Genomic DNA, 26,808 nt, shown 5'->3' with positions numbered 1-26,808 from the left:
ATTATTACCATGCAAAAGGGTAGTGGAAATCTGGAACTCTCTTCCTCCAAAAAGCTGTTGAGGCTGGGGGTCGATTGACAATGTCAAAACTGAGTGATAGCTTTTTGTTAGGCAAGCGTATTAAGGAATATGGAACCGAGGCAAGTAAATATGATGTTCAGCCATGATCTAAATAAATGGTAGAATAAGTTCAAAGGGCCGAGTGGCCTACTCCCGTTTCTATGATTAATCCAGGCTTTCGAACTGGGAAAAAAAATCATTCCAGCTGATTGAACACCAGGCCATAATTAACCTTTCCCCTTCTCAGGCATCTCCAGAATGGCATTGTTCTATGAAGCCAATCCCAAATACAAGTGCCTTCAGAGTGGTTGCCAAGGTTGGGTGGGACTTAGAAATGAGTGAGTCATCGCAAGAGGGAGAAACTGAAACAGAAATGTTACCATTTCCCAACCAGCAGGAAGCAGTTTGCTTTTTTTTGAAAAAAAAGTTAGAATGAGCAAGCAAGACAATAAGTGTGAACAATGTGTGAGACAGACAGAGACGGGGAGAAAGGAAGAAGGGAGAGAATGTGAGGCAGAGAAAAAAGACAGAGAATGAAGAGAGAGGGCGAGAGGAAAAGTGAGAATGTTTATGTTGATTAAAGGAAGGCAGTGAGGAGAGCTTTACTTTGTAATGACTGTACCTCAAACCCTGCTTCGCCATTAAATATTAAAAGGAAAATGGAATCATCAGAAAGTAGTAGAGCACAGCCTCTCTCGAACCTGTGAATAAATGCTGGTGCAACACAGACCAGGAAGAGCCTTTGCTGTGTTCAGCTTTGAGTGTGGAGCTGGTGGGGGGGGGGGGTGGGGTGCAGGAAAGTAGAGAGTTCTAGATAGGCTTTAGTGACGCTAGGCTTGGAGAGAAAAAGGGAGAGAAAAAAAAAAAATCAGCCAGCGTTCAGTAAACCCTGCTGGAAAGTGTGGGCACTGGACAGGATCAGTGAATGGTTAACTAGGCTCCAAGTGGAATGATGGTGTGGGTAGTCCCTGCCACCAGTAGGCCCATCTTATAACACGGTCAATGGATTGTCCAGAGATTTCCCCCCACTTACCTTCCCTTTCCCCACCCCATGCAGTGCTGATGGGACACTGAAGAAAATTGGAGCAGGTTTAAAAAGCGCCCCCATCCCTCAACCCTTCCCCCAAATTAATTCCCGAGTTACAAAAGCAGAGTAAGCAACCTGAAGTGACAATCTATATAAGATCTTTATTAACTTTCATAGGAGGAGAAACATCACGAGAACCAAAATAGAAACAGCTTCGTTGAGCTCATGTACACAAATGATGGCTAAAGATACAAAACTAGGTGTTTCTGTCATCTGAGATCTTTATATCATACATTATTTCAATATATATGTATATTATGTACAATATTACACCACAATCCCATAAATAGGAGTTCTCCCCCCCCCCCCCCACCACCCCACTAAATGGAAGCCCCTGCCACCAGGCACCTTAGAAAGGGGCAATTGCCTGAAGGCTCCTGAGCAAAACTGGAGGCAGGAGCCTCGCAGTTTGACTGGTTAAAAAAAAACTCCTCATGCACAGTTAATTAAAAGTACAGCTAGGCCAAGGGCAGAGGGGAGATCAGCAGCTAACATTTGGCATAGAAAAGAAAAATCAAACCCACCAACATTGTACAAGTGTAGGACTATCTTCCCCCATTTTTGTTTTAAAGAAACATGCGGGATGTCTCATGGAACAAGAGCAGTTTTTGCTTTTTTGCTTTTATATAAGAGCAGTTCTGCACCCATTTACATCCACAGACTGGGATGTGTTCACGAGGAGGAAACAAGAGGTTTCTCGATCTTTAAACACTGCCTCCCCTCAACTATAACTGATCCCTTTTGCACATGGTGAATAACTAGAACGCAATGTGGAGATGGGTCCACTAGGCAGCATTTCTCCTCAAGTAACTGTTTTTAAACCTGAAAGGGTGGAGACTGAGGAAGATTGCAGAAGGAATATGTTATTCCTAAAAAAGGAATCCAAGTTTCAAGTGTGTCAGGAGGAAGCAGCCTTCGAAGGAACTCAACAGGAAATGGGAGCAAAAATCAGATAAGAGAATGTGCTTTTAAAAACATATTTCTACATTCTAAGCTGCCAACGCTAGAGGAAAACATCACACTAACTCAGCAACTGGTGTGTGAAAGACCATCAGAATTTTCCCGCAGCCTAGTACACTTCAATGGCACAGGTAGTGTTACAAATTGAGGGGTGGAGGTGGTGGGTGGGGGGCTGCATGTAAGATAATAATGGGCTAGTATGACAGTTGAGGTCTTGGCTTCAAACATGAAGGCTCAGGATAACCTCAGAAGCTTGTGGTGGTCCAGGGGATCTCCCCATTCTTAACCCATGAGCCTGCTACCAGCTCAAAGTCTGGCAGGAACAACAGACGTTGGAGATCCAAATAATTCAAACTCTCTCCTTCCCTTTACCCCGCCCCAAAAATAAATGCCATCATGGAAGCCAATGGAATGGTACAAAATCTTAGTCACAGTTCAAAACAAAATAAAGACAATCACCTTGAATGGTCAATCTTACATTAACAGAACAGCGGATCAATTTATCCTGTGCAGTGTTGGGAGTAGCTCATTTCACCTTCAGAGTCAAATCTTTTTCCAACTTTTATCGCAGTAGAGTTTGGCAAAAAAAAAACTCGTCTTTAAGAGTAAATTTACCAGCGTAAATAATGCCCTGGGGTAAAATGCCCACTTGCCAAAGATTTACTTGTTTAAATAATTATTGATTTAAATTAGGACAACGCACCACTTTTTTTTTAAATAAAGACAACCTTCCAGTAGTAGTTAAGAGAGTGTGCATTTGTAGACTCCTTTTGCACACCAGCTTTTGACTCAAAATGACAAGTTAAGTGCTAAAGTGGATACCAGGTGTATATAGAAACCCAGAAATACACTGGTAGGAAACAATGGAAAAATGCACATTACCTCAAAAAAGGCATAAAAAAATTTAAAAGGTGGCACATAATTGCTGATGTTTTTTTTAAGAAAAAAAAAGGATATTGGATTCCCTGCGACGATGGCTACAAAAGGGGTCGTACAGGGAGGCGGCTTCTTTCAGTGGAGTCACATTTTGGCATGGGCTAGTTGATTTGGCAACACTGATCCAGAAGGAAAACACAAGATCGGGGGGGCAAAGGTTTAAGCCGGCTGTTAAGGTACGAGATGTAGCACTTTCGAGACTTGAGCCCACCGAGACGGGATCATTTAAAAGAAACTTCTGGGCCTTTTGCTGAAGGCAGGATCGAAGGTCATCTTATTCCAGTAAAGACACACCCTGGGGCAACGGATACCATGTACAGTGCTTTAGACAAGCCTCTCTAGAACAGCAAAGAGGCTCAAACCCTCTGAGCGTGTTTTAAAAGGTCGTCATGAATTCCGATTGGGGAGGAGGGGGGAGCAGGCGGAGGGGTGGCAGGAAAAACAGGGTCGCTGCACACGTTCCACAAAAGAAGAAAATGGAACAAGTTGCTCACTTCTGGAGAAACACTCAAAAAGGGTTTTTGGTAGGCAAATATTTATGGGGTATAAATCAAAGGAAAAAACTATATGCAGAACACAAACTGGAACAATGTGCATACTATAGAGATGACTAGTCAACTTCAATAGGTAATGGAAATGATAGTAATTAGAATTCAGCCCGGTACACTTTGTGATGGGCGAATGCGACCAGAGAACGAGCAATCATTCAGAAACAAGGAGCTCCCGATTACACTTACAAGTTCAGCTAATAATCCTTTGAAAGATTTTTTTTTTGAACTTCCAACAAATAGCATGTCCCCACACACATCATTAAAAATACAACACTGCTCACTTCTAATGCCAGTAGGTGAATGTGCAGAACTACAGAACATTTATTCACCTCATCCTACAGAAAGGAGGGAGATGTCCACTGCAGTCTGCTTACCGTGTTGGTCTTTGCCACGGGAATGCCACCGCAGTCTTCCAGTTGCTAAGTCTGCCTCACATGGTTAGTTGGAGCTAACTGGCACTGAGCGCACCAGGTACCAAGGATATACAATGCACACTCCCACCCGACCCAACCCCCCTGGCACTCCAATTGCTCATGCCAGTCACTAAGGTCACCACTGCAAACAGAAAGCAGGCTAAAGGGCCATCACGGGCATCTCCATTAGCACCCTGGTCACTACAGCTACTCTGCTGATTGTTCACAACTGAATGTTTAGACTGGAAAGATTCGGATATTGAAATAAAGCCCAATTTTCCTGCCAATTTTGCGCGAGGTTATCCGCGCCGGTGAAGGTTACACAGCAAATGCTATCCTTGTGGGGGGGGGTCATTTTAACCTATCCTACCAGACGCGAAACCAGGGTAGAACACAGGAGTTTCCACCCTGCCAGCTATTATTCTCGGTGGGTGTTGCACCCAATGGGCAGCTTTGGTTAAAATTAGCTGTTCCCCCAAGCGTGATCTGAAAGTTCTACATTGGTTGAATCGTATTAGCCACTCATTACAGGCAAGTCCTGAGAAAGAAAAGCTCAACATGAGAATCCAGTTTTCACCTACAAATCAAACGGCTTGTGTTAATAAATACGAGCGTTAAATGAGAAAACACTAAATGAGCATGACAAAAAAAAACACAGTTGACCACCCCTCCAAATCGCAACACAGCTGGATGGGTGACCACGGCAGCTCATTCTGAGACAAGTCTGAAGAACCGCAAAGTTTCGGCAAGTGTGTGATCATGCTCACGCCCTGTGGATCACATGTGGGAAAAGGGCCATGTGATTGGAGGGGGGGGGGGGGGGGGTGAGGGGAGGGGGAAAGGCAGCGTGAGCAACATGGAGGGGAGACGGTACCCTTCTGCTCACGGAACCAAGAAGCAGATGGGCCCTGGTATCTGCAGAGAGCTTGATGCAGTCCAACTCTCAGCTGGGGCAAAGGGGTATGGAAAAATTCCAGTTAAAGCCCTTCCGAGAGAGGTCAGTTCAGAAATGGGTTCAAAGTCACGACATAATCGGACAGCAAGGCTTCCCTCGTAGATTCTAGCGAGGGACCCTGTTGATCTCCCTTCTACTCCAAAAAGGATATAAAACCCATCCCTCAAATCTAACAGTGCTGACTGGAAGCTGCCGCTGGGGCCAGCCATTAATACACAGGTAGACCTCTATGTTAAGCTCTCTGCAGTACCTAGCACGGATCCCCTCCAAGTCTTTCTGTACCCTCGACCTTCACCAGGACTAATCAGAGGCTGCCTTTGTCCCAGTTACAGCTGCCCATCCTGTTGTAGACTATAAGATTCCCACAACATTTAAAAATCACATTTTTAAAACGTCAAGTTGGCATGTACCGGTTGATATGCTTCACTCAGGCAACAATCCATCAAGGCATCTTGATAATGGAATGTAATTCACAAATGACTGCAGAACGATGGGTTAAAATTAATTTTTTAAAAAAGGCAAAAACCGAGCTCCTTCGGTTATGGGGAATTTTTATAGAGATTTCGAATTATATCTTGTTTTACTTGAAATGCTCCCTGACTGAAGGGAAAACGGTCACCTCAAAAATTGGCGCAATTCTCAACCGGCATCGCCCCTTTTGCAAAGCCCAACTTTGTGAAACACGCCCATTTGAGGTTCATTGCACTGGCCGATTCTCCCCACCCCCTAACCCACCCGGCTCAGAACTCATCATCCGAGCTGAGGAGAAGCGTCTTCTCGGTGTCACGGATACTGGCGGAGCTGTGCGTCCGCGACACAATGTGCCCGTTGCGCCAGGGGGTGCCATGCTCCAGGGTCGACTGCTGCGTGTACTGCTGGTAGGCCGGTGAGAAGTTGTGGATGGCGTCTTGGACGATGTCGTGTGGGTTCATGGTTTCCTTCAGGCTGCTGGAGATGCTCTTCATTGGCGCACAGCGACCTGGGAAGAGGAATGAGGAACTTTGAACGTCAGCCCAGCAACAATGTGGACTTGAATTCACTTACATTTTTGACGCTAATGTCACTAATTTCTTTTTCATAAAACAGCAAGTGATTTCTATTGATTCTACACAAAAGGAGTGTGTGGGGTGGGGTGGAGAAGAGGGGGACAAAGTGGAAGGGAAGAAGGTAGGTGAGGGGCTAAAAGGGGAGTTGTTACACATGGCCTGTCTCAATGGTCAGTTCCCCCCCCCCCACCCCCCTATTAGCTTACTAGAGATTGGCAGGTCACTGGGGAACCCTGGAGATTATCCCAAGCCCCATCACCCATCCCCACACTGCTAGGCCACAAACACGCACGAGGAACAGTCTGAAGGAGACATCAAGTGCTTCCTAGGTCAGGGGTGACTTAGTCTCCCAATTGACCAATGGGCTAAATGCACATTGGTTCTGTCTCAAAAGGCTTCGCAATTTCCACATCTTCTATTTTAAGGACTTTGCCGCAGGAGATTGCCAAATCAGTGCCGGTAAGGGTGACATTTTGAGAAGTTTCATGCTCTGTGCTCACGTCTACTGAGATGTGGTTTGAGATGTGGCAGCAAGTTTAAATTTAGCAGACAGCAACAGCAAAGGCCTTTGCATGTCTCATGTGTGCTCTGTGAAAAATGAGCAAGTTTTCAGACGCTTGATAACTCGTGAAATTTAAAACCTGAGCAGGCAAAACAATAATAAAGTTACAGGAGATCTGAAGGGCTTTTCATAAAAGTAAATTGGGAAAATCTACTTCCATGGGTCAATGAGTCAGCACATAAGTTTAAAGGAACGAATGGAGAAATTACACAGTGAGTTGTTAGGTCATCAATTTTCATTTATTTAGTACCTTTAATGTCAAAGCTTCCCAAGGTGCTTCACAGGAGTTTTATTCGACACTGAACCATTTCAGGAGATATTGGCACAGGCAACCAAATGCTTGCACAAATGTAGGTTTTGGGGAGCGTCTTAAAAAGGAGGAGGCGGAGAAGTTGAGGGAGGGCACTCCAGAGCTTAGGGTCCAGGCAGCTGAAGGCACGGCCACCAATGGTGGAGTGAAGAAGTCGAGGATGTGCAAGAGGCCTGACTGGAGGAGGGCAAAATGGTTGACGGTCACAGATATACGGCGAGGGGTCAGGGAAAACAAGGCCACAGGATGCCAGTGGTCGAGGTGATCGTTATTAAAATGGAGTTGGATATATATTTGAAGAACATTTTCTTTTAATTAAAAGGAAATGCTAAAAAAAGAGAAGTGCAATTGGATAATAGATGACCGACAATAGAGCGTGTAACCTTCTTTGGTGCCGTAAAATATGATCCTGTGTGACACAGCTCATCTTGCGAATACATTATTTTCGTATTCCAAGAGTGAGTGGAAATAAAATCTCATTTTGCCATGCCAAATCCAATCAAGTTTAAATATTAATTTGTGAAGAAGGAAAGCCATTTAATAATCAAATTTCAGGAAAGCAGTGTCCTAGAGTAGGGCTGAGTGTCATAGTTACACCCTGTGTAGTTTGTGCTACATTCCAGAGATAGCTGGGGAGCAATTAGCAATGTCAGACCTGGAGCACAAGACAAACTAACCAGTAATTTCAACACAATTATCATCCCACAATCCACAACAAATAGTTCTGATCAGACTCATATCAACATGCACGCAACGTATATGGTCCCACACTTTAACCCAGAGTAGCCCTGCCTCCCATGCTGGAGACTTGAGCACCTAACGCAGTGTGGTACAGGGGGAGTGCTACACTGTCAGGGGTGCCACCCGTTCAGGTGGCCGCAAACAATCCCACAGCACTACAGAAAGAGCAGGGGAGTTCTCCCTGGTGTCGTTACCGGCATCCATCAACCAACAAGTTCACAAACAAATCATTTAGCACGGTGCTGTGTTTATCACAAAACGACGGATTGCTTTCCATTTGCATAGCACCAGCCATGACCTCACGATACCTCAAAGCACTTTGCGGCTAATTAAGCACGCCTTGAAGCGTAATCCCCGTTCCACTGTAGGGAATGGGGTCGGTTTGCGCACAGCAAGATCCCACAAACAGCAATGCGAGAAATGACTAAGGAATCTGTTTCTTTGAAGTTGGTCATGTGATGCACGTCGACGAAGACCCTGGGGAGAACTCTCCGGCAACTCTTCAAAATAATGGCCGCGGGATCTTTTATATCCACCCGAGGGGGCAGACAGGTGTTATCCAGAAGTAACCCTGGGTCAATGCTTTCATTGAAGCCCCGAGGGAAGAGAAGCGTGTGAACACAGACTCACTATATCAACCCATTATAATCTTCCAGATGCTCCACTCAATGGAGTCGGCAGCACCCTCCCTCTATTTAACATATTAATATTCAATTATTAACATGCCATGCTGTATGTGCAAGGCACAGATGGAAACCTGGGGTCAGGGGGAAAGAGTTAAAAACTAGTACTGGCTCTCAAGACTGGTTCCACTGCCCGAACCCAATTCAATCGCCCCGTCCCACTGTAATTGCTCCGAATGGAATTCTTTCCACGATAATTTTGATAAGCAAGGTCCGATCGTTAACCAAAAAAAGATTACGAGCAAATAGTTCTGTTGGAGGGTCGAAAGCCAAAAGATCAACCCATTTTTTTCCTTCAAGGACCTATCATGCATTTCAGCAGTCAGAAACTAAGGGTCAACATTTCTCTCTGAATGAGCTTGCTAAAAACAAATGATCCAGTCATCATTACATTGATGTTTGTGGGAGCTTGCTGTGCGCAAATTGGCTGCCACATTTCCTGCATTATAATCGTGACTACACTTCAAAAGGTCCTTCACTGGCCGGAAAGAGCTGCAGAATGTCCCAAGGTCGTGAAAGGCGCTATATAAATGCAAGTCTTTCTCTCTTTTGACTGGGTCAATCGGGTGCCAACATTTCCACGAGAGAACTAAGGAATTCTGACAAGAATACAGAATATTCACTGAGCAAGAATCAAATCTGGCAACAAAAAGAGGTAAATTTAACCTACCGTAGGGCCCATATGCCAGGACTATCCGAGGCGAAAGATTGGCAGAAGCAGGAGACAGAGAAAGGGAGAGAGTGAGAGAATGAGAAAGAACCCCTGGTTTCCCCACCCTGCCCCCCCACCAAAAAAAAAAACAGCATTCGCCATTGACAACTCAGATACAAAAATACAAAAAAAACTTTTAAGTACAATTGGGTGACCATATTGAAAATGCTGGTCCCTTTAATTAAACAGGACTCATTTCGATGTTAATAGAGAGTAGGTAATGCTCATTATGGTTTTGCACTTAAGGGCTGGGTTTTTTGCCCAGTAGGGAGTTGTCCATGTTCAGAAGGGAAGAGTGGGAACAGATATTTGGACTGAGCTATGAATTGACAATAAAACAGTTGCGGATCAGCGACTGTTATCGGCTTCCTCATTTTGGTGAATGGACATCTGCCTGTTTAACATTGGGCAGCTTTTAAAGGTGATTTTTTTGTTGTTGTTTTTCTCGTTTTTTGGGATGTGGGCATCACTGACAAGACCTGTGTTTATTGCCCCTCCCTAGCTGTCTCACCATTTTCTCGGGGTATTCTTCCTTAACCATTGCTTGCGGTTTGATACAACTGAGCAATTTACTAGGCCACTTAAGAGTTAAAAGGTAACCACATCTGCGTGAGTCGAGTGTCACATATGGGCCCAGGCCTGGTAAGCCCTGGCAGATTTCCTTCCCTAAAGGGCATTCGCAAACCAGCTGGGTTTTTTTTTTAAAAACCGCAATCTGACAACCTCATGCTCGTTTTTACTGGTACCCAGTTCTTCATTTCCAGATTCTTTTAAAACTAAAATACAATATCTCAATCTGCCCTGGTGCGACTGGAACTCCTGTTCTCTGAATCACTAGCCCAGTAACAAAACCACTGCTCTCCACAGAGTGACCAAAGTCAGCTTCAGCCAGTGCAAACCTGCCTAGAGACTTGAGTGGTGTTCCAATGTGCCACCCAACAGTTGGATGTACTGAGCAGAGGCTGAGAACTACCCAGGCACATGCAAGATATCCTAGTGTATACACGTATACATAGGGTTAGGATTTGGCTTCATCTCAAACAGGTTTTTGGCTTCTTTTGACCTCAAACATAGCTTATAGATTTATACTGCAGCTAGAATTAATTAAATGGTTAAAGGCTGACCATGCCCAGGATACTTTGTGGTCAATAAAAACAGAAAATGCCGGAAAAACTCAGGTGGTCAGGCAGCACCTGTGGAGAGCGAGAGCAGGGAAATGACCTTCCAGCACAACTGCTTTAGGGTTTCATGTGTCAGGGGACAATTCAGCTGACGGAACGGTTTGGTTTTTTGCTGAAACTGCAGGGCAAGAGGATTTGCATTTTTTTTTTTGTGGCCACATTGTGAAATAAGGTAGCCAAAACCGTCTTGAGAGGGGAAGGGGAGACAAAGGAGGTCAGGATAATAAGTTACATCTTAAAATGATAAACAAGTCGGCATCTGTTTTTCTCAAAAGGGATTATTTCCTTTCTGGGGTTTTTGATCATAATAACACTAGTCATGCCATAGTGAATTAACAATAACCGCGCTCGTGATAGATGCTCTATAAAGTTCTTAACCTTTTAGCAACTTGTATCGAGAGTCAGATTTGAAAGGACTGGACAATATTACATCTCTACCTGGGGGAAAACATTAACTTTTATTTTGCTATATGTCTACTGCTCAGAAGTCAGTGGGCTGAAATTTATACTCCCGCCGCTGATTTTGGCGGCAGGCATAAACAATGGCGGCCTGCCCGTGCAAATCGCATGCCGCAGAACCATGATATTAAGCACGGTGGCTCATTTAAACAGCCGGGACGGGGTGGACCACCACCAATGATGTGGGGGGGGGAGAGAGGCAGGGGGGGGCGGGGAGTGCTGTCCATCCCTGGCAATGGTGTCAGCTGCCTGGGCACAGGCACAGATGCTATTTTTAAAAGGACTTCGAGTCTTGCCGTTCAATTTAAATATTTAAAGATGCATTGATTTTTAAAAAAAATTAATTAATCTTGCCCCTCTCCAACCCCCCCCCAGTAATCATGGAATTAATTACTTGCCCTCTTCCCCTCCCCCACCAAAACACTTACCTCCAGCTGAACTTTCCCCCCCCACAAAGTGCATAAACTTTACACTATAACCCTTCCCACCATGCCCTTCACCAATGATATGACTTTGACCCTTAATGGCGGTCCAGTCATCAAGTGACAGCGGGGGGGGGGGGGGGGGGGGGGCGAGGTGGGGGGGGGGGGGAAGGGCGCCGCCATGAGGCCTCGCCGCCACCGGCAATATCGGACCGGGCCCTCACGGTGTCGGGGTGCGTGGCGGCCCTCTCTCGGAGAGATTTTCCGGCACTCCCCCCCCCCCCCCCCCCCCCCCACCCCACAACATCGGGGGGTCTGTAAAATTCAGCCCACTGTTGTGTCTAGACTTGGTTGGACACAATATTCAGGTCTGTTACTGCAAAACATACTTGGTGTTGGTGTTGAAGTGCGAAGTTTGCCTTCTTGTAGTTGGCTCCAAAGTCACACTAGCAAGAGACATGTTCTTACCACGTGGGCAAAGTGGAGGAGCGGCACAGCTGGGACGGAGGGCCTTGAAGCCTCTAGAACATTCACTGACACGCGAGATAGAAAATACTTTATGGCAAAGTACGTTTGTTTGTGCCCACCCTGGCATTGTATTACTAACAATGTTATTCAACAATCTTTTTTTGTATTACAGTAATTCCCTTGAACGCCAACCATACTGGGAGTCTGCCCATTATTTGACCAGGTCCTAGTCACGTTTACCTTGCGAGTCTATTCGCTTGTCCCCGTAAACTTTGGAGGTAAAAGCGTAACGCAGTGCAATGGCCGCAAAGAACATCTCGATGCAGATGATGAAGTTCTGGTAGCCCGCGGCAACGGTCCCTTCACCCACATAGACCTCGGCCGAGTCGATCTTCGGAATGGCCCCGCACTTCTCCAGAATGGCCAGCAGCATGCCTGAAGGAAAAGGCACACCCGCAAAATAAATAAATAAGACCGCCAACTGGGAGAGAGAGATTGCAACGCCATCGCCCCCATGGGGAGACACATCTAAATATCAATTACTCTCAAACAATGCCCAGGCATCTCCTGGAGGATGAACAGATAAGAGTAGCATTAACGGTGGGGGGGGGGAGCGGTCTCAGAGAGGCACAGCTTTCAGGGAAGCTTTTAAAGGCATGAAAGGAAGACAGATGATTTAGAGAGGCGGGGGGGGGGGGGGGGGGGGGGAAAAGAGTTGGAGAGAGTAGGGCCAAATGGCTGACCGCTCAGCTACAGCTGGTGGGGGAGCGAATGAGATAACAGGCCAAAGTCGAGAATCAAAGAACAGAGTTTGGGACATGGGACTGCAGAAGGTGCCCAGGGGTGGGAGGAATTGCAGTTATATAGCTCCTTTCACAGCCTCAGGACGTCCCACAGCACTCGACAGCCAATGAGGTACTTTTGAAGTGTAGTCACTGGTGCAATGTAGGAAACGCAGCAGTCAATTTGTGCACAGCAAGCTCCCACACACAGCAATGTGATAATGACCAGAGATCTGTTGTATTGATGTTGGTTGTAAGATTATTGGCCAGGACACCGGGGAGCACGCCCCCTGCTCCTTTCTGAAATAGCGCCATGGGATATTGTGCGTCCACCCTAGAGAGCAGAAGAGGCCTCAGTTAAACATCTCAACCAAAAATGGCACCTCTGACTGTAGTACTGCGGCAGTACTACAGTGAGGCATCAGCCTAGCTTTTTTTTTTGCGCTCAACTCTCTAAAATCCACAACCTTCTAACTCGAGAGGCAAGAGTGCTACCCCTGTGCCATGGCTGACACTTGAAGATTGACTTTATACCTCTGGTCTATCCTGTTCATCAACACACTGCATTAATAAAAGCCCAGAAGGGCCTTGATTCGATTCTTGGTTGGGCAGTGTCAGCTGATCTCAATCAGGATGGCATAACTGCAGTTAGTGAAAAAGGACGCGAGGCAGGTTTCCTCACTCCAGAGCACGGCTGAGGCAAGAACTGGGCTGGCCTCAGCAGCGAAGCCTCTTGCAGTTGAATAATCTTCCGCCACTCATTCATCATTAAAGGTCACATGGGAGGGCAGCCAGTGCCCGTGGAACTGCACCTTAGCAAGGAAGTAACACCTTTTAGCAAGAGGGAAGATGTGGTTAAAGTACCACACTGCCTGGTAGCTTATTTCACTTCATAAAGCACCAAGGCTGCTCTCATACACCCCCCAGTGGTCAAAAGAACGCTAGCAAAGGGGCCTGGGTGAAGATTGCTTTGGTTTGGGAAGGGAATGGAAGATTGTTTTTTTTAAGAAAGGTATTTTCTGCTTAGGTAAAGTGTAGGCTCCATCGAGATCAGATGCATTTTAAAAGAGGCAATCTGGAGGGGGCTGCCCGAGTGTTTTTCTCTTATTCTTTCATGGGATATGGGCGCCGCTGGCAAGGCCAGCATTTGTTGCCCATCCCTAATTGCCCTCAACAACTGAGTGGCTTGCTAGGCCATTCCAGAGGGCAGGTAAGAGTCAGCCACATTGCTGTGGCTCTGGAGTCACATGTAGGCCAGACCGGGTAAGGACAGCAGATTTCCTTCCCTGAGGGACGTTAGTGAACCAGATGGGTTTTTAATGACAAATCGATGATAGTTTCATGTCACTAGTTTTTTTAAAATTAATTAATTGAAATTATTAATTAATTGAATTTAAATTCCACCAGCTGCCATGGTGGGATTTGAACCCGTGTCCCCAGGTTCAGTGACATTACCACTATACCATCTCCCCACAGCTACCACAGTGCCTGGGAATGCTCGTATACTCAGGGAATGTGGGAATACCTGGGAATGCTCATATACCCTTCCATTAAACACTGGTCTAACTCTTTCGGGCTGGGTGCTGACAATTTAAAGGCAAATCTCCCAGCGGCTTGTGCTGCAGCCCATCCTTCGCACCCACTCTCCATGTGCCAGCCTCAATAGACTGCCTCACGGAGGAAGGGTCCAGCCATTCCCACTCAAAATCCAACTTTCAGCAGGAATAAACAGATAGTAACTGGGAGCTAGTTCCTTTCCTTTGACGTGGGGTGTTCAGGCTAACTGTAGTAGCCTACATGATCTGCAATTGAATCTCCCCATCTCTCTCTCACGCGCACACACACACGTTGCAATGACTCACCTCAGTCATCAGTGAAGCCCAGCTGACTGTTTTAAACGCTCAGTTTACACGTGTTTTGAGATTTTACACAGGTTTTTCAGGCGTCAGCTGTGGCTCAGTGGGCAGCACTCCTGCCTCTGGATTAGAAGGTTGTGGGTTCAAGTCCAACTCAAGACTTGATCACATAGTCCAGGCTAATCCAGTGCATTACTGAGAGAATACTGCACTGTTGGAGGTGCTGTGTTTTGAAATGAGGAGCCCCTGTCTGCCCTCTCAGGTAGATGCAAAAGATCCCATAGCATTATTTCAAACAGTAGGGGAGTTCTCCATGTCCTGACCAATATTTATCCCTCCTCAACGAACATCATTAAAAACAGACTATCTGATCATTATCACATTGGTATTTATGGGAGCTTGCTGTACGCAAACTGGCTGAACGTTTTCCTGCATTACAACAGCGACTGCACCTCCAGAAAAGTACTTCATTGGCTGTAAAGCAGCATGGGACACCCTGATTAGGTGCTATATAAATGCAAGTCTTTGTTCTCAAGGGAGAAAAAATGGTTAAGGAAAAGAATGGGCCACGTGACACGGGTGGTCTGGGTGAAGGACCCTGTTTTTATTGTTGTGGTGTTGGTGGAGCTGCTGCTCCTGCTGGCCAGGTTAGGGCGTGTTTAAAGCCTCTTCGGCTATCGTTCCCACAATGAAAGATTCCCAAAATGGAGTCTCAGGAATGTGGTCATGCATCTTGCCGCCAGCAGAGGGTGCCCTCTGCTTCAAATCACAGTCACACTGCACCCGTCAGCTTCAGTGTATTCTGCAGGTTCATTAAAGCTGTCCACTTCTATCGGAGCACCTTGCAGGATACAAGTCACCACACTTCGGGAAGGATGTGAGGGTCCTTGAGAGGATGCAGAGGAGATTTACCAAAATGGTTCCAGGGATGGAGGATTTTAGTTACAACGTCAGGTGGAAAAGCTGGGTTTGTTCTCCTTAGAACAAAGGAGATTGAGGGGAGATTTAATAGAAGTGTACAAGATTATGACAGGCTTAGATAAGCTAGACAAGGAAAAGCTGTTCCCGTTAACAAATGGTGCAATACTAGGGGAGACAGATTGAAAGTTTTGGGGAAAAGATGCCAGGGGAATATCAGGAAGCATTTTTTTTTTAAATGCAGCGAGTGGTAATGACCTGGAACTCGCTGCCCACAAGGTGGAAGCGACGATCAATGACTTCAAGAATAAGTTGCATGGCCACCTGAGAGAAATAGACTTACAGGGCTATGGGGATCGAGCCGGGGAGTGGGACTGACAGCACAGTTCCATGGAGAGCCGGCATGGACTTAATGGGCCGAATGACCCCATTCTGTACTTTATCATTCGAGAGAAAATGCACAGTGGCGCAGTGGTTAGCACCGCAGCCTCACAGCTCCAGGGACCCGGGTTCGATTCTGGGTACTGCCTGCGCGGAGTTTGCAAGTTCTCCCCGTGACCGCGTGGGTTTCCTCCCACAGCCAAAGACTTGCAGGTTGATAGGTAAATTGACCATTATAAATTGCCCCTAGTGTAGGTAGGTGGTAGGAGAATTGAGGAAAGGTGGGCATGTGGTAGGGAATATGGGATTAATGTAGGATTAGTATAAATGGGTGGTTGATGGTCGGCACAGACTCAGTGGTCCGAAGGGCCTGTTTCAGTGCTGTGTCTCTCTTTGACTATTATTTTTCTTCAAGTTTCTTCACGGGTTGTACAGTGAATAGATAAACATCACATTACAAACTGAAAAGGAAGTTGCGCTTTTAATGGCAACACCTTGGAAAGGATAGACACCCAGAGGGAGAGGGGTGAGGGCAAGGAATGCCGAGGTTCCCATCTCAGGACTGTGACCCTCGCTTCAGTGGGAGGCTCAGGACAGGAGAATGGATCCGGGGAAAACAATTGACAGAGAAACCCCCCCCCCCCCCCCAAGATCACAATCTGTTCACACCCAAACGGAAAGACAGAGACGTCTGGGGTGGGGACAAAGAGATGTCGTCTCCCTTCTCCCTCTGGGCGTCTGCTCTTTCCAAGGCGTCACCATTCAAAAGCTCATCTCCCTTTTCAGTTTGAAATGGGGCATTTGTCTGTTTGCTGCCCAACCCATGAAGAAACCCGAAGAAAAATAATGTTCAAGTTTCATAAATTATACATTTTCTTCACAATCATAGGATGATGCAGCACAGGAATCGGCCATTCTGCCCATCGTGCCTGCACTGGCTCTTTGACAGAGCCACGCAAATTAGTCTTACTCTTCTCTGCTCTTTCCCCATAATCCTCTCAAGTTTTTATCCAATTCCCTTTTGAAAAGGGACAGTTGCCTCTGCCGTCCTTTCCGACTGCTGGTGAAGACATCGCCCCTGCTTCTCGGAACAAAGACAGGAACACTCACCTTGCCAGAAGGACAGGAAGATGACCGACTTCACCATGAAGAACTTGAGCACCGGGCTGTAGGGACTGAGCAGCTCCCGCGTGGCGAAGTAGAAGAGGAAGAGGGCATAGAGGGCAAGGCTGACCGAGATGTTGTAGATGATGGTGACATAGAGGTAGCCGCTGGCAACGCTGGATGCAGGGAGGGAAACAGTATAGTTAAACAGCGTTCAGCGATAAACCAACACTTGACCATTATTGTAATTACAGACAACAATTCTGGCGCAGAATAGCAAGAGTCACAGACAGCATCGCAAAGCAGCATGTGGGCAAAGCGCCGAGATCCTGTGCCACCCGGGGACTTGATATGCAGCTAACTGGAGAACGGCCACTGACTTTAGGAACTTGGCATTCCTCCAACTCTGACCTCTTGCACATCATCCCCACTCATTTCGCTCCACCATTGGCGGCCTTGCCTTCAGTCTAGGCCCCAAGCTCTGGAATTCCCTCCCTACACCTCTCCCTTCAAGGCCCTGCTCGACACCCACTTCTTTGGCCCAAACTGTCAGTCACCTTTTCCAATATCTTTGACTCGGTCAATGTGAAATTGGCTGCAAAGTAGCAGGAGAGTTAATGTGACCAAGATTTCTGCCATTGATTGCTGCCCAATGACCTCCGCTCTGGAAAATGCATGTTGGGGGTGGGGGTGAGGGGGAGAAGCGGGTGCATCAGCTAAAGGACAGAATCCGGTGAGGCTGTGATGCTCTGTGTTTGTGTCAACAAGTGATTGAATCACCAAATGTGCGTTTGAGAAATGGAGATTTGAGAATGTATCAGTGAAGAACCAGCACCACTGGAACTAGACCCCCAGAGCTGTACCCCACAAGTACCCAGCACCACTGGAACAGTACCCCCAGAGCTGTACCCCACAAGTACCCAGCACCACTGGAACAGTACCCCCAGAGCTGTACCCCACAAGTACCCAGCACCACTGGAACAGTACCCCCAGAGCTGTACCCCACAAGTACCCAGCACCACTGGAACAGTACCCCCAGAGCTGTACCCCACAAGTACCCAGCACCACTGGAACAGTACCCCCAGAGCTGTACCCCACAAGTACCCAGCACCACTGGAACAGTACCCCCAGAGCTGTACCCCACAAGTACCCAGCACCACTGGAACAGTACCCCCAGAGCTGTACCCCACAAGTACCCAGCACCACTGGAACAGTACCCCCAGAACAGTTTTGTGTGGCACTACCACCGTCCTAAATGGGACAGATTTTGAATAGATCTAGCAACTCCAAACTGGGCATCCATGAGGCGCTGTGGGCCATCAGCAGCAGCAGAATTGTACTCAACCACAATCTGTAGCCTCATGGTCAGGCATATCCCCCACTCTACCATTACCATCAAGCCAGGGGATCAATCCTGGTTCAATGAAGAGTGTAGGAGAGCATGCCAGGAGCAGCACCAGGCATACCTCAAAATGAGGTGTCAGCAGCTGAAGCTACAACATGGGACAACACAGCATGCGACAGACAGAGCTAAGCAATCCCATAACCAATGGATCAGATCGAAGCTCTGCAGTCCTGCCGCATCCATCGTGAATGGTGGTGGACAATTAAACAACTAACTGGAGGAGGTGGCTCCTCAAATCCTCAATAATGGGGCAGCCCAGCACATCAGTGCGAAAAATAAGGCTGAAGCATTTGCAACAATCTTCAGCCGGAAGTGCCAAGTTGATGATCCATCTCGGCCTCCTCCTGAAGTCCCCAGCATCACAGATGCCAGTCTTCAGCCAATCCGATTCACTCCGCGTGATAGCAAGAAATGACTGAAAGTATTGGATACCACAAAGGCTATGGGCCCCGACAACATCCCAGCAACAGTACTGAAGATCTGTGCTCCAGAACTTGCCGCACCTTAGCCAAGCTGTTCCAGTACAGCTACAGCACTGGCAATATCGAAATTTGCCCAGGTATGTCCTGTACATAAAAAACAGGACAAGTCCAACCCGCTAATTAACACCCTATCAGCCTACTCTCAATCATCAGTAAAGTGATGGAAGGTGTCGTCGGCAGTGCTATCAAGCGACACTTGCTTAGCAATAACCTGCTCAGTGATGCTCAGTTTGGGTTCCGCCAGGGCCACTCAGCTCCTGACCTCATTACAGCCTTGGTTCAAAAATGGACAAAAGAGCTGAAATCCAGAGGTGAGGTGAGAGTGACTGCCCTTGACATCAAGGCAGCATTTGGCATCAAGGAGCCCTAGCAAAACTGAAGTCAATGGGAATCAAGGGGAAAACTCTTCACTGGTTGGAGTCATACCTAGCACAAAGGAAGATGGTTGTGGTTGTTGGAGGTCAATCATCTCAGCTCCAAGACATCGCTGCAGGAGTTCCTCAGGGTAGTGTCCTCGGCCCAACCATCTTCAGCTGCTTAATCAATGATCTCCCTTCAATTAGAAGGTCAGAAGTGGGGATGTTCGCTGATGATTGCACAATGTTCAGCACCATTCGTAACTCCTCAGATACTGAAGCAGTCCGTGTAGAAATGCAGCAAGACCTGGACAATATCCAGGCTTGGGCTGATAAGTGGCAAGTAACATTCGCGCCACACAAGTGCCAGGCAATGACCATCTCCAACAAGAGAGAATCTAACCATCACCCCTTGACATTCAATGGCATTACGATCGCTGAGTTCCCCACCATCATCCTGGGGGTTACCAATGACCAGAAACAGGAGTAGCCATATAAATACCATGGCTATAAGAGCAGGTCAGAGGCTAGGAATCCTGCGGTGAGTAACTCACCTCCTGACTCCCCAAAGCCTGTCCACCATCTACAAGGCACAAGTCAGGAGTGTGATGGAATACTCTCCACTTGCCTGGATGGGTGCAGCTCCAACAACGCTCAAGAAGCCCGACATCATCCAGGACAAAAGCAGCCAGCTTGACTGGCACCCCATCCACAAACGTTCACTCCCTCCACTACCGATGCACAGTGGCAGCAGTGTGTACCATCTACAAGATGCACTGCAGCAATGCATCAAGGCTCCTTCGACAGCACCTTCCAAACCCACGACCTCTACTATCTAGAAGGACAAGGACATCAGATGCATGAGAACACCACCAAGTTCCCCTGCAAGCCACACAACATCCTGACTTGGAACTCTATCGCCGGGTCAAATCCTGGAACTCCCTTCCTAACAGCACTGTGGGTGGACCTATATCACATGGACTGCAGCGGTTCAAGAAGGCAGCTCACCACCATCTTCTCAAGGGCAATTAGGGATGGGTAATAAATGCTGGCCTGGCCAGCGTCACCCACATCCCAGCAACAAATAAAAAAAAAAGTACCCAGCACCACTGCAACAGTCCCTCCCACAGACCCATACCTCTAGTTAACACCCAGTGAAGCAGTGTCTCCAGAGTATAATTCAGTACATTTATGAGGGGGAGAAATGTTCAAATGATAAAGTTACAGTTAGTGCTTTACTCACTTGAAGTCACCGTCCTTGTACTTGCCGAAAGCCTGGAGAATCACGGTGACGATGGCCATCAGGGGTTTCACCACACAGAACTGGAGGGTCGCCTGTGAACAACAGCAGACTCAGCTTTGATGATCAGAAGGAGACAGGTCAAAGTGTGGCCACCCAAAGGAAATCCAACAGATTTAAGATCAAGTACAAGAGGCAAGTACACGTCAATGACCCAGACTGTTCTGCATCTTTACATGGAGTCTCCAGCACAGAAACAGGACATTTGGCACGACTGGTCTCTGCCGGTGTTGATGTTGCACACGAGCCTCCTCCTACCCTCACCCAATCAGCAAATCCTTCCATCCTTTACTCCCTCATCTAGCTTCCCATTAAATAACTGTTCTAGGACAGGTTTGAGGTTATAAAGTCGTTACCTGATACATTTAATCTACAGAGGGTGCATCGATCTATAATCTGGAAAGTACAAAACTGCGAATATATTTCTTATGTTTATAAGACCATACACTCCTTCCTGCGCTACCAACATGAAAAGTGGCGCTGGTGTGATAGACCAAAGCAACACACAGGAAGCTGTTGGCATATAGCAACTGAATCCAAAGCATAGGGATTTAACTTGCTCTGGTGCTGCACTGATTAGCACATTTGTGTAAAATTATCAGCAGGTTAATGTCCATTAAACTAGCACACAACTGAACAGGGGTCAGTGTTCCTGATATATATTAATGATCTAGACCTTGGTGTACAGGGCACAATTTCAAAGTTTGCAGATTATACGAAACTTGGAAGCATTGTGAACTGCAAGGAGGATAGTGTAGAACTTCAAAAGGACATAGCCAAGTTGATGGAATGGGCGGACAAGTGGCAGATGAAGTTCAATGCGGAGAAATGTGAAGTGATTCAATTTGGTAGGAAGAACACGGAGAGACAATATAAAATAAAAGGGTACAATTCTAAAAGAGGGTGCAGGAGCAGAGGGACCTGGGTGTATATGTACATAAGTCATTGAAGGTGGCGGGACAGGTTGAGAGAGCGGTCAATAAAGCATACAGTATCCTGGGCTTTATTAATAGGGGCATAGAGTACAAGAGCAAGGAAGTTATGTTGAATTTGTATAAGACATTAGTTTGGCCTCAGCTGGAGTACTGCGTCCAGTTCCGGGCTCTGCACTTTAGGAAAGATGTGGAGAGAGTACAGAAAAGAGATTCACAAGAAAAGTTTCTCATCCTTGGAACCACAGTTATGAAGACAGATTGGAGAAATTGGGACTCTTTTCCTTGGAGAAGAGAAGGCTGAGAGGAGATTTGATAGAGATATTCAAAATCATGAAGGGTCTGGACAGAGTAGCTAGAGAGAAACTGTTCCCACTCATGAAAGGATCGAGAACGAAAGGGCACAGATTTAAAGTAATTGGTAAAAGAAGCAAAAGCGACAGGAGGAAAAGCATTTTCACGCAGCGAGTGGTTAGGATCTGGAATGTACTGCCTGAGAGTGTGGTGGAGGCAGGTTCAACTGAAGCATTCAAAAGGGAATGAGATACTTATCTGAAAAGGAAGAATGTGCGGGGTTATGGGGAGAAGGCGGGGGAACGGCACTAGGTAAAATGCTTATTCGGAGAGCCGTTGCAGACACGATGGGCCGAATGGCCTCCTTCTGCACTGTAATTCATCTCTGTTGGGCTAACAATTAGATACTTTACTTCGCAATGATCCCAGGGTCAAAGTTGATCATTGTGCGCCTTTTAGTAAGCGGGGGCCATAAATACATTTAATTACTAGTCAATCCATTAGGGAAATAAGGTGAAATTTCTTTACTCTGTGATTAAAATGTGGAACTCAGTACTGCTGTGAGGCAAATCGCATAGATGCTTTCAGATGACACATTAACGAGAGAGAATAGCAGGATATACTGGAAGGCCGAGATAAGGTAGATGAAAGGCAAGAAAGAGACTCATGTGAAGTATAAACACTAGCACAGACCAGCTGGGCAAATGTTCTAATTGGCTGGTGTAATTCACATTCCTGTCTGGCTAATGTTCACAGCTCAGGGCAAGATAGGGACAGAGAGTTCAGGAATGCCTTGGTCTGCATGTTTTCAATGTCATTGTACTGTGATGGGAACCAATCCAACAGTAGTGGCTTGACTAGTTCACATGGGTCAATAGCCGACCTATACATGGCTCACATCTACCCAGGCCAGGTCTGCAAACATTACCTGGGTTAGAACTGCCATATCTAATGGTGTTTAGCCTAACTGAACAAGATAGTTTCTCCAATGTGCCCATGTTTCAGCACATCTTTTAAACTACATAAAATTGATGAGGCAGGAGGTAGATCGGTAGCTCCAGGGTAGCTTTTCCAAGCGATATGAAGTAGGAGGTGGTGTAGGAGAAACACCTTTCAACACTTAGATGGATAGCAAAGTTTGTAATCTTACTGTGCCTGCACCAAACACTTTTCATTTACCCGTTTAATGTTATGTAACTTAATAGCCTGAGTCACGGTTTCCTAGAATGCCCACGGAGGCTAGGAAGTTAGCCGCTGCGACACAAGGTATGCCACTAAGCCAGAGTACAAGGACTCCCTGTTTGATGGCATATTCTCGCTCCCTTTCTGTACTGGGCAGGCAAGGACACAGTCTGATTTATTGGTCAGTGTGCAGGAATGATTCTCAATATGGAACCCAAGTCGCCTATCTAGCATTAAAACCATCAAAGACCAATACAGGAAGCGGAAACCCTATAGTCAGTGAAGTAAAGGTCGACTACCCGACCCAAACCCGACGACATATGTCGGGTTCGAGTCGGGTCAGGTCACTCTTCCGGGTCCAGCATTCAGGCTCGGGTCAGGTTGGACACGCTCTATCACAACCTCAGGTAAGTTAATGTAATTTTTGGACTGGAAAGGCGGTTTTGTTACAGTCATTTTAAGCTCGTGCAGATAAGCAACAAAGTGAAAAATGGAAGGTAGGTTAACTGATGGTCGGGTCGGGTCGGGTGCAGGAAAAAAATGGAAAGTCTCGGGCCGGGCCGGGTCGGGATCGGGGTCGGATTGGGTTTCGTTTGCAGACCCGAGCCGGGCTTTACAGTGAAAGGACAACTCCAAACTTGGATGTAAAATCAACAAAAAAAAACACAACACAGTCTTTGAGGTCTGATGAATATAGCAAGACATCACACTTTCAAAGCACTGCAGGCATCTTAAATAACTTTGCAGCTCTTGCATCAGGCCTGAATCAACAGGGACATTTGCATTTTGTACAAAACTGGGTCTTGGCTCCATACCAGGAGAAAAAATGCTAAGTAATGAGGCTATATTGTGGGTTTCTGCCCGTTTCAAAATGGCAATGTGCTGGCAAAGGGCCATCTATCTGAAATGTTAACTCGATTTCTCTCTCCACAGATGCTGCCAGACCTGCTGAGTATTTCCAGCATTTTCTGCTGTATTTCCAAATATCTATCTTGGGTTTCCCGAACCTATTAGGCAGCTTTCGCTGAAGCAGTATCTTTAGCTGATGAAACTTAAAAAGGACTGTATTTCTTGCCCATTCTTTACTTATCCATGGAAGAACAAAAACGGTTTCTGCATACAAGCACTGACAGTGTAACATGACCTGACCCCTGCCCTTCTTTAACAGAGATGCCCATTGAGTCTTGAGCTCCTTGCCCAATTGAGGGGCATCACTGTAACCTGTGATTCAGCAAAGTTCATTCCTCCTCAGGGAAGAGGAAGGAGAGGAAAGCCAACCGATTGCAGATGCCATGGTAGAAGAGTGGAGCTCAGCATGCAGGGAATCGTGGATCTTGGCTTACGGTCCATCATCCCTCTGCATTCCTGAGGGATAATGGGATGTGTGCCACTTGAAAAATTTGATCAACAGAACAGAGAAAGAACAAATACACCAGAAAAGAGCATGCTGGTTCTGCCGTAAAAACCCAGCAATGGCACAGTGGCGCAGTGGTTAGCACCGCAGCCTCACAGCTCCAGGGACCCGGGTTCGATTCCGGGTACTGCCTGTGTGGAGTTTGCAAGTTCTCCCTGTGTCTGCGTGGGTTTTCTCCGGGTGCTCCGGTTTCCTCCCACAAGCCAAAAGACTTGCAGGTTGATAGGTAAATTGGCCATTATAAATTGTCACTAGTATAGGTAGGTGGTAGGGAAATATAGGGACGGTGGGGATGTTTGGTAGGAATATGGGATTAGTGTAGGATTAGTATAAATGGGTGGTTGATGTTCGGCACAGACTCGGTGGGCCGAAGGGCCTGTTTCAGTGCTGTATCTCTAATCTAAAAAAAAAAAAATGACCCGGGAGCACTGGGGTCAAGGTTCAAAGTGCACTGTACCTGCTTGCAGAAGCGTAGAAATCCAATGGAGTATGTTTTTCCCCAGAGACAGCAGGTCCCGTACATACAGCTGGACCTGGAAGAGAGAAAGTCCCGGTTAGAATACTTCCAGGGAACGGCGGGGAGATTTTGACAAATTACTGCAGATGGACTCTGGGCAACCTCAAAGAACTTCTCTCTGATAAGCTGCATGCCTTTCAAACAGAGATCCAGTCGCCAAGAGTCTTCAAACCAAACTACTGAGAGCTCCACATCAAGTAGAGACTCTGGGCAGGATCTTTGCCCCGATAAGGGGGTAGGCACTTAATGTGGTGTCGCCAGCCAACATGCTGGCACCATCCCACTCCCGAGCCACTTTTCCAGAGGCCGGATTTGGCGGGGGGGGGGCGTAGCGAAACAGCTACCCACACACAAGTGGTGGGGAGCCAACTGAGGCAAATTAGAGGCCCATTATCAGAGGTCGACTGGAATTTCCCAACTTTAGCTGACTGACTTTGCATTCTTCCCTCAAAATGAAAGCTGGATTGTAGAGGTTTTGCCATGTGAAAGGGGGCGGGACAAGGGCCAGCGCTTCAGAAACACTCCAAGGACCCCCCTGCCAGCCTATTTGGGTACAGCTGCGGCCGCCCTAAGGAGGGGTTTCCCCTCCACAATCATGGTCAGGCAGCTATGGGCATTTTTAAAATTCAAAACTTTGAAAAATGCTGTGAGGGCACCTACAGATGGAGGCGCCCTCTCCTCCCTTAGCTGCAACAGCTGGCTGCAGCTCCTTCCAAGCTGAAGCACCTCCTAGTGGCCCTCCAGCTCAGAAAGCCCGTCCCTGCTGGCCTTAATTGCACGATGAGCATGCCCTGTGGCCACTAATTGGCCAATCAAGGCAAAGGTCACCGTTGGGTGACTGCTCTTGACACATTGCGGGGTCGGGACCTGCATTTGCCCCCGATGTTGGGCTCCCGACCCAAAGCGCAAGAAACCTCCGTCTTCCTGCTCCAAAGTGAGAGTTTCCGCGCTCTCTTCATAAGGACACACTCCACTTACTTGGGAAGAGCTAAGGTTTAAGGAAGCTCTCCTTTAGCAAGTGCGAGTAGGTGTATTGATGGGGTTGAACCAGTTTGAGTAGAGTTTTGGTAAGCTTCCCACTGCTTGTCCCGACCACTCCATGGGGATGTAATTTTAATTAGAGCTAGGCCATTCAGGAGGGAAATCATGAAGCACGAGAGCAGTAAAAATCTGAGATTCGCTGCCCTAAAATGCCATGGATGCTGGCAGAATAATTGGAGCTTTCAAGATGGGCAGATTGTTGTTGGTAAGGGTATCAAGGGATATAAGGTGGGTAAATTAAGTTCTGGTACAGATCCGTCACAATCCAATTCAATGGGAGAGCAGACTTGAGGGGCTGAATGGCCCCACTCCTGTTCCTACTCGGTAAAGTATTGGCTGAAGGCCACAGGGGAAAAATTGTCACCTACAGGCCGAATCCCCACCTCCCCCACGCCAATCAATGGGTTATGTTGGTCGATCAGCAGCCTTGGAACGATGCAGGCTTGCTCTTCCTCAGTTATCAGAACACCGAGTCTGCCAAAGGAGATTTCACCCTGTTCACTTTAGGCAACCTCTACAATCCAGCTTGCATTTTGAGGGGAAAATGTTAAAATCAGTCAGCTAAAGGGGCTCAGTACCTCAGGAGTCAGAGATATTCTTGCAACAGAAGGAGGCCATTCGGCCCATCGAGTCCATGCCACTGCGTGTGGAGCAATTCAATCAGTCCCATTCCTCTGCTCGATCCCTGTACCCCTACAAGTTTATTTCCCTCAAGGCCCGTCCAACTTTCCTTAGAAATCATTGATCTTCTCCGCTTCCACCACCCTCGTAGGCAGAGAGTTCCAGGTCATTACCACACACTGTGTAAAAAAAAAAAAAGTTCTTCCTCACATCTCCCATCTTGCCCAAAATCTTAAAATCTGTGTTCCTTAGTTCTTCTGCTATCAGCTTAAGGGAACATTTTTGTCTCTGTCTACTTTTATTTAAACCTGCCATAAGTTAGGGCAAATAAAAACAAGAAATGCTGGAACCAGCATCCGCAGTATTTTGCTTTTATATAAGTTAGAGTAACATGGAAGTCTCTTGGGTCAAATGCCAACCATAATTGGAGTTTTCCCTACAGCCTCAAGATAAACCCAGTTTGTGAAAGCACAGTCAATGGCGGCTATGGGGTTATCAATGAACCAACTTCCCTCACTGTCACCTTAGCAACTCAATTGCATTCAGTCTGATCATCCAGTATTTCAAACTGTGAAACCAGCAGCACATTTTGCGACAGAGATACAGGTTCAAGCCTCCACAACACTGAGTTCTTTGCAGTGTTGCTACCTTTGGTGAGGGAGGGGGTTGGGGAAGCA

General features: G+C 46.9%; 1 protein-coding gene across 1 annotated transcript in view; it reads right to left on the bottom strand.

Annotated features, from left to right (window-relative positions):
* Nucleotides 1-1,260: 1,260 nt before the first annotated feature.
* Nucleotides 1,261-26,808, bottom strand: part of tmem184ba (transmembrane protein 184ba) — a 107,431-nt gene continuing 81,883 nt past the window's right edge. Inside the window, exons 4-8 of the mRNA XM_068019911.1 lie at nucleotides 24,410-24,603; nucleotides 20,074-20,165; nucleotides 16,594-16,763; nucleotides 11,787-11,981; nucleotides 1,261-5,941 (exon numbers count right to left, since the gene is read on the bottom strand). Of these exons, the coding sequence (XP_067876012.1) occupies nucleotides 5,703-5,941; nucleotides 11,787-11,981; nucleotides 16,594-16,763; nucleotides 20,074-20,165; nucleotides 24,410-24,603 (890 nt within the window). The 3' untranslated portion in view covers nucleotides 1,261-5,702. The remainder of the gene's footprint in view (nucleotides 5,942-11,786; nucleotides 11,982-16,593; nucleotides 16,764-20,073; nucleotides 20,166-24,409; nucleotides 24,604-26,808) is intronic.

Source organism: Heterodontus francisci, chromosome 41, assembly GCF_036365525.1.
Source record: "Heterodontus francisci isolate sHetFra1 chromosome 41, sHetFra1.hap1, whole genome shotgun sequence".
Classification (NCBI taxonomy): domain Eukaryota; kingdom Metazoa; phylum Chordata; class Chondrichthyes; order Heterodontiformes; family Heterodontidae; genus Heterodontus; species Heterodontus francisci.
The sequence above is the reverse complement of the archived record's forward strand: the minus strand, read 5'-3'. Positions and strand labels throughout refer to the sequence as shown.